The sequence below is a fragment of the Chrysoperla carnea genome, chromosome 1 (assembly GCF_905475395.1).
Source record: "Chrysoperla carnea chromosome 1, inChrCarn1.1, whole genome shotgun sequence".
Lineage (NCBI taxonomy): Eukaryota > Metazoa > Arthropoda > Insecta > Neuroptera > Chrysopidae > Chrysoperla > Chrysoperla carnea.
The window spans coordinates 98354097-98368919 of record NC_058337.1 but is presented as its reverse complement, the minus strand read 5'-3'; the positions used below and the strand labels follow the sequence as shown (position 1 = coordinate 98368919).

General features: G+C 28.5%; 1 protein-coding gene across 1 annotated transcript; it reads left to right on the top strand.

Annotated features, from left to right (window-relative positions):
* Positions 1-9587: 9587 nt before the first annotated feature.
* LOC123292583 lies at positions 9588-13811 on the top strand. The gene is made up of 3 exons (XM_044873299.1): positions 9588-9622; positions 11585-12027; positions 12205-13811. The coding sequence occupies exons 1-3, from the start codon at positions 9588-9590 to the stop codon at positions 13587-13589; spliced, it is 1863 nt and encodes a 620-aa protein (XP_044729234.1). The 3' UTR covers positions 13590-13811.
* The last annotated feature ends 1012 nt before the right edge of the window (positions 13812-14823 follow it).

Genomic DNA, 14823 nt, shown 5'->3' with positions numbered 1-14823 from the left:
CATGATTTTGACGATTTTTTGAAGTTTTCTGTTATTTCATTTTGATTTGGGTCGATTGGTGAAAAGTCCAGCTTTCAAGCATGTATAATACTGAAAAACGTAACTTTGATAGGTATTTTGGGAAGAAAATAGACGATACTCGTTTATGTAAGGCTTTATGCCAAGTGTGGAAATCACAGTACACACTTTTCGAAATTCATTGAATACACATTAAACTTGGCCAAATATTTGAAAATAATGACCCAAAATTAGTAGGATTACAAGCTTGATTGATCCAAATTGGATAAATTTTTCGTGTGGTAAGGCAAAATTTTTTATGTTATTACGTCATAAAGGTAAAAAAATTTATTTTTTTAGATATTTTAGCCAAACTTTATCATATTTGAATGCTTTTTTTTTGAAACCCACAAATTTTGGGTCATATTTTTCATTTTTCGTGGTAGTTCGTTTATTCGTTTATTTTATCCCTTACATTAAATTTCACAACCGCGATACAGACTTTTAAAAAGCCCCAAAGTTAGTGGGATTACATACTTGATTGATCCAAATTGGATAAAATTTGCGTGTGGTATAGCAAAATCAAATTATTTTGTTTTTTATGACCTCATAAAGGTCAAAAACTTAATTTTTAAGATAATTTGGTCAATTTCTATAATATTTGAATGCATTTTTCTTGAAACCCACAAACTTTGGATCATATTTTTCATTTTTGGAGTTAATTATCTGTTTACATTAGCCCTTATAACAAATGTGGAAACCTCAATATGAATTATCGAAATTTTTTGAAGATACATTAAATTTGATCAAATATTGAAAAGTATGGTATACCGATATTTGGGTGCTCCTTCCTATATTTTTGGCTTTTTATTGACACATCTTTAGTTCATTTTATATAGTAGTAATTTGAATCGAACTGGAGTTTTCTGGGTGAACTTCTAACACTCTAATAATGGTTTTAGACAACAAAAACCATAGCTACTAATCATCCACCGTACCGTACCATAGTTTGATGTTCATAAAATAATTCTTCTTAAATACCATTAAAATCGTAATTCTCTATGATTTTATTTTGAATCTTTTGTTCTTTTTAAACGATAATTGATTTTTTTTTTCAATCTGTAAGCATCGATTATTTCAATTTATTAATGTTCTCAGTATATTTATAATAAATTAATTATTATTCAGGGTTGTAGATAGATATGAATTCTAATGCCCATCATTCATTGATTGATCGCTTAAAGTAATTAATTTAAAGGTCTTTATTTTGTGTTGTATTTAAATTGGTTTCTCTTGGTACGCACGCTCTTAAAAACTCTTAAAAAGGTAGTTGTGATGTTTAGAGTGTAAATACTTTGTACATTACTTCTTTTAACCATGAAACAATAATTAATATTTAAAAGGTACATGGGGAAAACAAACGTGGGCACTGTATTGCAAAATTTTTAAATGAAGGTTGTAAGCCTTCTGAAAAGGTAGTTTTGACAATAAGTTAAAGAAAACAAACAATTAACTGAATTAATTGTTGAAATACCATGAAAAGACAATGTTGATTACGAAATCGTTTTTTTTTGAAATGTAAGTATAAAAAGATAGCCTCTCTTAGATAGCCACACATACATACATGTCACACACATAGAACTGATATTCCCATATAACATGTCTATATAATTTGCGCTCTCAAGGGTAAACAGTGATGTTTACGAAAAAATGTTTCAACTAAAAGTTGTTTATTTTTTTATATAAGGACATTTAAACTTTTGTTCTATCTCTAACGGTTTACAAGATGGGTTCAACGGACCCAAGACCAAATTGACCTATGTTGCCCATTTACGAACTGGACTTTAATTTTTACGTGCTAAGTACGTTTTAAAAATTTCAGTTTGGTATCTCTTTTGTTTTTTGAGTTATCGTGGCGACAGTATCAAAACACTGTAAACGATGGATGAAACTTGTATCTCCGCTTTGCATCTCAATTAAATTTTTGACTGAAAACAAATTATACTTAAAAAATCATTTTCTAAAACGAAGTAAATTAATCAAATTTTTATTGTAAAAAACCTCCTTTTTATCCCGCTCAAAACTATAAGATGGCTTGATATTAGAATTAATGAATCTACTACTCGAACTCCCTACAAATTTGCGTTTTTTTATCTTTTATTGTTTCATAAATAATCCCCGGAATTAAAATTTGAGAAAATCACCCCTTTAATGCTCTAAATTATTGTTAGAGAAGGTTCAGTGTTTGCCTAAAAATAATAAACAACGTTACAAATTTTTATCAACAATTTTGATTTTAAAATTTCATATTTATTGATTTACTTTAGTGTAGAATATCGATATATCGATTGATAATCAAATTAGAAATCAAAATACGGAGTGAATCTCCTTTGGCCGATCTATTATCAAGTCAAGCCAATATATTTTATCGACTTAATCGTAATACAAATTACTTCCTTCTTATTTTATCTTATTTAATTTAAATATAATTATAAACAAGAAAGATAAATAACTGCTTATATAGTTTAAAACATTAACAACGAAACAATAGAAAATTAATTATTAATAATATTTTTTTAATTATAAATTATTGAATGTTTTGAAAAAAAATTAGAATATATGTTAAATGTTATATCTAGTTAAAACCAAACCGGGTGGTCTATTAAATATTAAATTAAAAATACTTTATCAAATATTATAAGAAATAGAACATAATTAAGTAATTATAATCACATTGAGAAAATCATAAGTTATTTTTTATTTATATTTATTATTATTATACATAAAGTCATAAATCTTAAAGTTGTTCGATACTTGACGATTACCTGTTAACAGTTCCAAAAAAAAAAAAAATTGTATCTGTAAATATGGCTGTTCCATATGTATATATATATATATATATTTCATGTGTGCGTGTGTATGTCACTGAACTCCTCCTAGACGGGTGGACCGATTTTCATAAAATTTTTTGCGTGTGTTCAAGTGGATCTCATGATGGTTTAGATTTACAATTCGGTCAACTACAATTGTTTTTGACGGTTCCTCAACAAAAAAATGAAATTTCATAAAATGGTGGGAGCGCTTATAAATCATATTACATTATATTACAACTTACTATGTGTACTATGTATTTTTAATAGTATTCAGGTATTGTCAATAGGAATTTACTAGAGCCATATGCGAGCGCAGCGAGCTCTACTATCAAAGGCCAGGCCAAAGGTCTGTCGGGGCCGCTAGTATACTTATAAATTATAATTATCAATATTAACAATTGAAAACAAACAGTTGACTGAGTTAATTGTTGAAATACCATGTAAAAACAGTGTTGATCACTCTGGCACATTACACATACGTACATGTTACACATACATAACTGATATTCCCATATAATACAAATATACAATTTGCGCCTTCACAGGTAAACAGTGATATTTACGAAAAAAAGTTTCAAACAAAAGTTATTTATTTTTTTATGAGGAACTTTTGTTCTACCTATAACGGTTTACAAGATGGGTCATACGGATCCAAGACCCAATTGACCTATGTTACTCATTTACAAACTCGATCTCGCTTTTTACACCCTGAGCACGCTATAAAAATTTCAGCTTGATATCTTTTTTCGTTTTTGAGTTATCGTGTTCACAGACGGACGGGCGGATAACCGGAAATAGACTAATTAGATGATTTTTTGAACACCTATACCAAAACTTTGTTCGTAGATTCAATATTTTTAAGCGTTACAAACTTGGGACTAGACTTAGTATACCTTGATATATATGACATATATATACATGGTATAAATATATTCGCATGTTAAGTTAATTTATCGACATTTGTTTATCAATATAATAACAAATTATTGATGGTATTGTATTGAAAATAATAATAATATTTTGATTGTATTGATTTGAAATTATTTTAAATTTAAGTATATATTCAAATATAATATTTAATATTGCTTATAACAATATATATAAATTATACAGATATAAATAATGTATTTATTATTATTATAATATTATTCATATAAAATTTACCGCCGCCATGTTGTAAATATACAGTGCTACTTAATTAATCATATTGAACTACCATTGATTGAATTAAATTGTAATATGTTTTGTTATATGGAGTGTATACAAATAAGCACCCGAAGTTTTAAAATATTATTCTTGAAATTGGAGCTACAGTATTCAAAAATTTCGCGCACTATTTTCGGATTTATGCTTAATTCCATACATTAAATAATTTTTAAAAAGTTCTTACAAAAGCTGCGGCTATTTTTATGAAAAACATTATTGTTGCTAAAAGTTTTGCTCTCTTTAAAAAACTCTCAGTAGAGGAAGGTAAAGTACTTTACCAAAATTTACCATGCGTTATTCCTTCAAAAGACGTTCGATATCGAGCCAAAACATCGTGTAAAATCAATTATTGCATAACATTAATAATTACAAAAATATGAAGGATTTATTATTACCATAGAGATTATTATATCAAAAGTTGTTTTGCAAGAATAATATTATATCTTTTATGCTTATCAATAGATTTTAATTTTGATTTCAGATTTCAAATTTTAACAAAAGATATATTGAAATTTACATCAGGACAAAGGCCTATTGTCTTAAATACTCTTTCTAATAATATCATCATATCTCATTCACAAGTTGTTATACCATGTATATATGAAATATACATAGTATATTGAGTTTAGTCCTAAGTTTTTAACGCTTAAAAATATTGATGCTACGAGAAAAATTTTGGTATAGGTGTTCATAGAATCATCTGATTAGTCCATTGCCGGTTGTCTATCGTCTGTCTGTCCGTCTGTCATCACGATTACTCAAAAGCGAAAAGAGATATCACGCTGAAATTTTTATAGCGTGCCGAGGACGTAAAAACTGAGGTTCGTAAATGAGCAACATAGGTCAATTGGATCTTGTAAACCGTTAGAGATAGAACGAAAGTTTAAATATAAAAAATGTTTCTTGTCAAAAAATAAACAATTTTTGTTTGAAACATTTTTTCGTAAACATCACTGTTTACCCGTGAGAGCACAAATTGTATAATATGTATGTTATGGCTATATCAGTTATATGTAAATCAACACTGCCTATACATGGTATTTCAACAATTACCTCAGTCAATTGTTTGTTTTCACTTGTTTAATTTAAGTTTAATGTTCTATCACTTTGTGTGTAAAACCCTTTATTTAGGAACAATAGTACCTACATATATAATTTTAATATATCTACCTATAATTTAACAAATCAAAATTTTGATTACTTTCATTGACTGATATTAATGTATCTAAATATATTATTCAATTGGTTTTTTTCTAATTTGTTATTAAAAAGATTAATTATGTATTCTTGAAAATAAAACCGTTCTTGACGATTACCTATTCGTTGGGTGCATGTTGTCTGCCTTACAGACGAAATGATGTTTACGCTCGGGGTGTTCAAAATTGACTGAATCGCTTAAAAAATGTGTACACATGTTATAATGGAATAGCGAAATACCTTTTCTGCCACTATCGATAGCGGCGCTTTATGCATCCAGCGAATATATCTAAAATTGTATAGAAATATTAACATAAAGTATTAATTGGCAGCAAATAAATTATTTATTACTTAATTCTAAATACATTGAACACCTGTGTAACAGCAAGTGAAAATACTGATCAACAGACTTAATTGCTTAAATATTCTGCATGTACTTTAAAGGTTATTTTTGACCTGTTCATGAACTTGTACAGATTTTAATCCAAGATAGGTAAAACCGGATTTATTTAGGCATTTTGGTCTAAAAAACAAAAATTATTAAATATAAATCAACCAAGTTCTTTCTATGTGTAGTTCAGATCCATCCTGATAAAAGTCAGCGTTTCACTGTAACCCCATTTGTCTAATAATTCTTTAAACTCTTAATTTTAGATGAATGCACTTTTTAAAAATAAAACTTATAGAGAAAATAATTTAAATCTAAAAATTTTAATACTTCTCTATACAGTTCTTAATAGAGAAGTTGCATAACTTTTTTTTTGCCACAAGTTCATATATGAATGAAAGAATAATTTAACTGAAGTATATTTAAGTAATTTTTTTTAAATTAAAAATTCCATTTTTTTTTATTAATTATTATTAAAGAATAGTTATATTTTGAATAAATAAAACGGTAGTGAAGTATTAATCCCCATTGAGGCTGTGAGACAATCGGTTTCTATGGAAATTGGCATAATAATATAGTGGAAGTCAGCGGAGAAACAAACCATTTGTATCATCATTCATGTTATTTTATCATTTCTCCGTGTGAATGCGTTACGAAAGTGAGGTGTTGACGTCATAGCCGTTTGAATTTATAGTTTAAAAAAGCCATTTTCAATTGTAAAATCAATTAAAAAAATTTTTCCTTAAAAACGGGGCAATTTAGTAATAAGTATTTTATCTAAATCAGCTTATTTATAAACTGTGCATGGTAGAGCGTTGCGTAGAGTCTAAGAAACAGCTGCATATTTTGTGAGAGTGTGTACATCGCAGGTTAATCGGCGTAGTGAGGCAACTGGGAATGATTTTGCTTTTGAGCAACTGGATAAAAATCATGGGTAAAAAAAGTGTAAATTGTCGATTTTCCATAAGATTTTCATCTAGCATATATAAATTATAACCTTCGTTTAATTAATTATATAAATATATATATATATATATATATATTTATAAACTAATGCATATTTATTATATTAATTATATAGATTAATTTAAACCAGATTGTTTGTTGATATATTTATACATATAAATAAATAAATATAAATAAAAAAGCAATTATTATTAATATTATTAATAATAGAAATTAATAATTAAAAAATAAATAAAAACATTTACAACTATCTATAATAATATACATATTTAATAATTTTTAATTAAATTATCTATAATATATTGTAATTTAATTTAAATAAAATAACAATTTATGATTGTATATGATAATAAATTATAAATATTTATACGGAAAAAAAGATTTTGAATATGATTGTTTGTTTTATTAGCAAGTTTCTTTTGAGGAGATGGAGCTAATGTATTTGTACCGGTGATAAATTTTTTAATTTCAAAATTTTGTTTAAAAATATTGTTTCTATTTATAATTATAAAATTGATTCCAGCCCCACCAAAGGGGCTTTGTTAATTACCGTTTTTAATTTGGACAATGTTTCGATAAAAATCAATAATAAAGTTGTTGGAAATAAAACTTACTACAATTTATCCTCTAAGTTACTATATAATAAATAATTTAATAATTGCACATCGCAAAATTTTCTATAAAGATTGTCTGCCCTCTTCCCTTTTCGATTAAAGACGGTTCGTATGATTTTTGACAATGTTTGTTCGAGGGGTTCTATTGAATGCCTATAATAATATTGGTGTAATAGACCAAAATTAATTGTAGAAATTTTGTATTTTGGACCTAAAAAGTAAATATTAAAGCTAGAGAAAAAAACAAATTGTAGTATACTTTAATTTCTTACAACTTTGGTTATTATAAAAATTTTAATGTGACCAATAACTGAGAAATTGGCAAAATTACAAATGAAAATTAACGAAATCATACTTCGTGAATAATACATCCACAAAGTACCTACAATAAAACTTTTTGACGGAAATTCGGTGTACAAAGTACGTAGATGCGTACCAAGTACGTACATACGTACTTGGTATGTACATACCTGATTATCTAAACACACCAAGTACGATTATTTCTTTAATCTTACGTATGAAGTACATACGTAAACACGTACAAAGTATGTTCAAAGAACGCACGTACATACGAATTACGTACGACGTCCGTTTATGCGAAGTGCGTAGATATAGGTACGATAATAGACTTTTGTAGAAGAGTTTACGACCAAATAATCCATTTTCCGAACATGTAAATGAGGCCACCAATTAATTATTGTTTATTTATTTAAAATGTAGTGCGTTTAATCAATTTTTTAAAGACGAAACGAAATTTCCTTAGTTGACTCATCTCCTGCGTTAATGGTTTTTTTTTATTAAAATGATTTAGTGATTTTTGGTTCTAATGATTTAAAATGATTAATTTCATGATTTTTTATGTACGAAAATTATATAATTCATGTATTAACCATAATTTATAGACGAATCGATTCAATTTTTTTGTGGCAGTTAGCAAATCAAGGTTTAATTAGTTATAGCATTAGTTGTAACTTGAAAAAAGGCTAGAATAATAATACTGGTCTACTAAATACGATTCCATCGTCAAGCTTGGCATTTTCTAATACCAGTTATTACCATTGATGATTTTATAGGCTTGATTATATTTTCCTGAATTACTCTACTATTTCTATTTGTTTTAATAATAATCATAACTTTTATTTTTCTATTTTTTATTGAAATTATATTGTTATAATCTTGTTTGTTTAAAACGTTTTGTGCTCTGATCACAGTAGGCGATTTACACCTAAATATAATATGCACTGTATTATACAAGGTGTCTCTAAAAGTTGTGCACAACGCTCTTCTAGATATAGTAAAGCTCAAAATAAATCGATTTAATTAATTTCAACTTTAACTAGTTTCGTTGGGGGGCTAGCCAAAGTTGAAACTTTGAAGTCGTTTTCTATAACTTAATTCCAGCCGCGAAATGATATTTTGCTAAAATTAAATATATTGACATTGTTTTATAGGACAAAACAGCCGATAAAAAATTAAGTTCATCATCAATAAGTAAAACTTGGGATTTTTAGGCCCATTATTTCTAAGCCCATGGAGGTAAAGGATTGAAAATGTTGAATTTATAATCAGTAAATTCTGTTCTATCAAAAAGGTACTTTTGGTAAGAAACGTATATCCTTATGCTTTGTTCGAAATTTGCAATTTTAATCATTGAAATATGTTTCAGTTTATTTTACAGACACCGGGTATAATAATGTTTTCTTTTTGTTTCAATAAAACAACCAAAGTTTTTTAAAAACAACCAAACAACAAATGTATAATACAACAAACACACCTTACGCCTTTGTAAATATTTTATTTTACAAGTTTTATACATTGATTTTTTTCTAAAATAATTTGATAAACGCAAAGAGATCTACGTAAATATTCCACATCAATAGATGGATGGTTAAGAAACCATAGTAATCTGCAGCAATACTGTTAAAATTTATGATTAAACTGTCTAATAAGAAATTTTAATAAAAATTACTTCTTTAGGGCCAAGCTTGTATTGTACTAAAAAGTAGAAATTAATTTAATAATTTTTTTTTATGAGTCACTAATACACGACCATTTGTAAAAGCTCAATTTAAAATATCAAAAATGAATCGAAGCGGTTCCACATATCTACTTAATTTTGGATTCATTCTTGATATTTAGCGCCTCAAGTTTGTTGAAATGATCGTGAGTGTGTGACTAATAGAAAAATCTCATAGTAGCAATAGGAAAATCAGGACGCCACTTACTTTACCATGCATTGTCATCCAAACTAAGTGTGCATGCAAAATTTTCACTCAATCGATTGACGATAACTGCTTCAAAATTGAGTTGCAAGATTCCACCCGGACAAACATATATTTATCAAAAATGGTGAAAGCGCTTGAAAAATCAAGACGCATTGGGTATACACATACATACATACATTCATTGCAAGTTAAATAAAAGCTTGTAAAATTAGCCTACTCTTTTAAGGGTCTGGTCATTCCATGGATCACTTTTGTTTTTTGACTGCCTTACGTCATTGGTGACTTTCCCAATATCAATAAAATAGTTAAGACTGGTTTTCAGGTAGGTATTTGCGTTTATTGAGGTTTGTATGGAGACGTGTCCTTGCTTGATTGGACCACAATGATTATAATAATTGGTTAAATTGGATACACTATATGGTACACATTTGACAATTCAAATGTATTTATTTTTTAATGTGTGCTATTGTTGAAAAGTGAACAACATAACAGAACAGATAAGAAATGGATGAAATGAACTTGCACATTCACAGTTGTACATCATAATTTTATGGCTGTAAAATGTCATCTTTTGTTTCAAAATGAATTATGATTTTATACATAATTTTACAGCCTTACTCCACACCGTCGTGAAGTAGCTCAAAGTCGAGCGAGAAACGGAGGAAAGATGAGGTGATGCTGGTGGTGTCTCGCCTGTCCTTGCTTCGACTTGTCCGATTTCATCCTCTACTTTTTTTCCAGTTCTGTTGAGAGAATTTTATTATTTTAAAATCAATTCTTAAAGAAGTAAAAAGGGATGGAAAAAGTTGAAAGATCTCTCTGCATGCTTTAATCATAAACCATAACCAAAGCCATATTGAAGACCTCGTTAGAAGTCAAGAGGGGGGGAAGTTGAATCAAAGGGTTGGGTTAAATGGTTTGATAGGACTAAGGAACAAATATTGTGTGTTGTTTATTGATTCTATTTGTTTATTGTATAAGTTTGTATTTATTTTTAATCATTCTTTAAATTAATTTCGATAATAATTTTTTAGAAAACTTTGAATTATTTAGTGAAGCGGCGGTTAACGGCTAGTATATTTATAAATATTTATTGCATTTATTCACTAATTAGTAGATTATTTTCAATGTATTATTTCACAATTTATTGATTTCAATTACATCATAAGGCAATTTACACCAAGGACGATTCTTCCAAGCCCCTCAATTACCGTTCTTATACAGCTTTTTATATTTTTTGGAGGTGGTTTGAAAAAGTTTCACAGAAAGCTATTTTCCTAGTCATATACGTACTATAAATATAATATATGCGTAGCTCGAAAACTATTCATTAAAAAGTTTTGTGGCCGTAATAGTTTTTGATCAGAACGATGTGAGGAACATTTTGGGGGCGGTATAAAAAAGTTTCACAGAAAGCCATTTTCCATTCTAATATTGCGGGGTCGTTTATAAAGAATATAAATAAACATTTTTACTAGTTTGGCGGGCGTAACAAGCTTTTTAGCCATTTTCACTTTATAGTTTTGTGGTGCTGATTGAGCGTGCATTTTTTTGTTAAGAGCTCTTAGTCTATAATATAAATATAAATAAATAAATATTTGTAAACAAAAACCTATGACAACCATAATGACATCGGCGGCTCAAAGAATAGTTTGTGTCACCACCGTAGATACTTTTTAGTGCGTAATTGATTGACACATGACTGTGAATTTACATTTACATATTAAAATTTTTATTTAAATTATTTTATCAAACTAATATTCTGGATTGTATTTTATTTCGAAAGTATAGATCGGCAGCCTAATAAATTTTATGACTTTATCCATAACTAGTCCGTGATTTAAGTCCATCTTTATCATTTTCAGTTGAAATAAAAGTAAGTAAACTTTAAAAATATATAATACTTTTTTCATTCCTATAGTTTAAAAAATACGTTTAATTTCATTATACTTAAGTATGTAACTATAGGAATGATTTGCATTTCGACTAGAAATGAAACTACAGTTTTAATAATCATTCTGTTCGAAGTATCGAATTAATTGAAAAAATGATTTGTTCTGTCAGCTTCACATATTATCATTGCTATTTTGGAATAATGGTTTATTTTTTATTTTTTAGGATGAACGAACCTTTATTACCAGTAAGAAAAAATCGTGGGAATCATTTACGCAGAAAAATAGTTTTAATAATAAATGGTTGTGATTTGAAAAGTCCATTACTGTGGGTACCATTAACTATTTGTGTCACAATTTCACTTATCGTAAGCTTTTTTAAAATAAAATCGTATTCAATGTACAACACTCAGTTACCACAACCAAGTGTCACCAAGTCAAAGTACACAATCGATCAAGAAGGATGTCGTATTCCATACCTAGAAGAATATAGTGATAGCATTAAAAAATACATTTTTAAGCCCGATCCCATCGATTGCGTTAATAATGATCATATAGTTCCAGAAATAATAACGCAAACAACTGATAATAAAATTTTCATAGATACAAGAAATCATGCATTAGTAGAATGTTGGTATGAAAGTTTCTGGCGGGTAAATCCAAAACCAGGTGAGAGAGATACACAATTCAAAAAGAATCCGTTTTGCAAACCTATGAAGAATAACGAGTTTACCCAAATTAGTGATGAATTTATCATTGTTTATTGTATGATTAATCTGAAAAAATATAAATATTTGTATAGTTTTCTACAAAAACAAAAAGTTATTCATAAACTTAAATCAACAGTCAATCATGACGAGCAAATAAGTGTTTTAATTCTGGGATTAGATTCGATATCCCGTTTAAATTTTAGACGGCAGATGCCCAAAACTTTTAATTATCTAACGAATATATTAGATGCTAAAGAAATGGTTGGGTATAATAAAATTGGTGATGATACGTTTACCAATACAATAGCTGTCTTAAATGGACTCACAGTCGACGAAATTGAGCAAACATGCTTAAATGAATCAAAAGAACGACGATTTGATACATGCCCACTAATTTGGAAAATATTCAATGAAAGTGGGTATATAACAGCTTATGGTGAAGATACATCGCATACAGGAATATTTAACTATCTGCGGAAAGGTTTTTTTAATCCACCTACCGATTTTGACTATCGTGTATTTAATCAACTTTTAGAAGATGAAATTGGACATACAGAAAAATTAGGGTACAAGTTATGTGTTGGAAATGATCTGAAGATAACGAAATTATTTCGATATATTAAAGATTTTGCGATTACGTTTAAAAATCAACCATATTTTGGCTTCTTTTGGAGTGTATCTATGTCCCATGATTATTTAAATTATCCAAATCTTATCGATGACATTAATTATCAATTACTTAAAGATTTGTATGAAAGTGGAGCATTGGAGAATACTGCATTGTTTTTGATAAGTGATCATGGAATGCGTTATGGCGGTATTCGTTCAACTTATCAAGGATTTTTAGAGGAACGTTTACCAATGTTGTATATATTCACACCTTATTGGTTTCGTAGTAAATATCCAACGGCTTGGGCTAATTTAATAACAAATACTCGCAGATTAACTACACCCTTTGACTTACATGAAACCTTATTAGATTTAAAGAATTTAAAGTTTTTACAAAGAGAAAAAATGCGATTGAAATTGTATAATAAAATAAATAACACAGCAACGACAAGTAATGGTTTAAGTTTATTTTTGCCAATTCCCAAAGAACGTACATGTGAAATGGCAGCGATACCAATGCATTTTTGTACATGTCAAATATATCAACCATTAAATGTTACCTCCGAAATAGTGGTTAGAAATATTGCTAATTTTGTTGTTAATGAAATCAATAGATTATTAATTGGTTATACAAGTTGTGCTAAATTAAAATTAGAAAAAATTATAAGTGCAAGTATAAACCTTGTTAGTGGAAGCAACGACGACATATTCTTAAAAAAAACAATTCCCGGATATACCGTTTCATTAATTACAACTCCTGGACATGGGAAGTTCGAAGCATCGGTAAGTTGGAATGATGGTTCTCCAAAACTTACTGGCACAATTAGTCGAACTAATTTGTATAGGAATCAAAGTCGATGTATTAGTGATTTTCATTTGAAATTGTATTGTTATTGTCAATCGATCTTCTGATTTATGTGAGACTAATTCAATTAACCGATATAAATACTTCCTTACTACAGTAAAAAACCAACGAATCTCTAGGCCTAGGCCTAGGCCTTTTTGGGAGGTTGGGTTAGTTTTTACCGAAGGGTTGGCGAAAGTCTCTTTGAAAACTGAAGTCTGGTATCGATTTATTTGTTTTTTTGCATTGGAAGCCGAATAATACTAGTTCCAAATGACTTCGTGAGATAAGCAGGTTTGTACTTCAAACATATAAGAAACAAGTGAAAACAAACAATTGACTAAGTTAATTGTTGAAATATCCGGGAAAGAAAGTGTTGAATGTCAGTATTTGCACTATTTTTATTAAATTAGAAAATGTTAAAAAATCAACAATATTGGGGATCCAATTAAATTTTGTTCTAAAAATGTTTCAGACAAAAGTTGTTTATTTTTTATAGGGAACATTTTTTATATTCAAGCATTTGTTAAACATCTAACGACTTCCTAGATGGATCTTACAGTTCCAAGACTGAATTGACCTATGTTGCTAGTTTACTTAAACTGTCTTGTTACTTCCTGAGTACGCTAGAAAAATTTCAACTTGACATCTCCTTCCGTTTTTGAGTTATCAATTGAGTTACAAACATGGGATTAAAATTAGTATACCTTGATATATATTTCATATATACAGAGTATAAAGATCACAAAGAACCAAGATTTTCCATTTAAAAAATTAGGATCCTTTCACGAAAATATTGTTACTATAATCTCAAACGGTTATGGATGTGGAAATTCCTATTTGGAATCCTTAAACTACCATAAATTTCGACGCTTGGCTACCGGATATATTTCCCAGGCGGAATATTGTATTCAAGTTATTTATTATGCAGGATGAATTAAAAATGAAAAAGCTTGTACTAACTCTTTTGCGGGTGCAGAACCCACTAACTATGCCCAAACTACGAAATTTCATCAAGATGATATATAACTGGAGAAATTTCTTACTTCCGCACACGGAAGTGATTCATCGGGTTCTTAATCCAAATTATTCATAAAGCTGTAAACATATTTGAATGAACATATTCCAATTTTTTAGCTTTTTTTGTTTCTTTGTGTGTTTCAATTACATTTTCGAGGTAAAAACTCGTTTTTCTCACTGAGGGTTGATATTAGCGTTTCGGTGTTGGTTTTACTCGACTCTCCGTGCAAAATAACATATAAATCAATACCACTCGACATTTTTCGTAGAGACAAAGTTTTC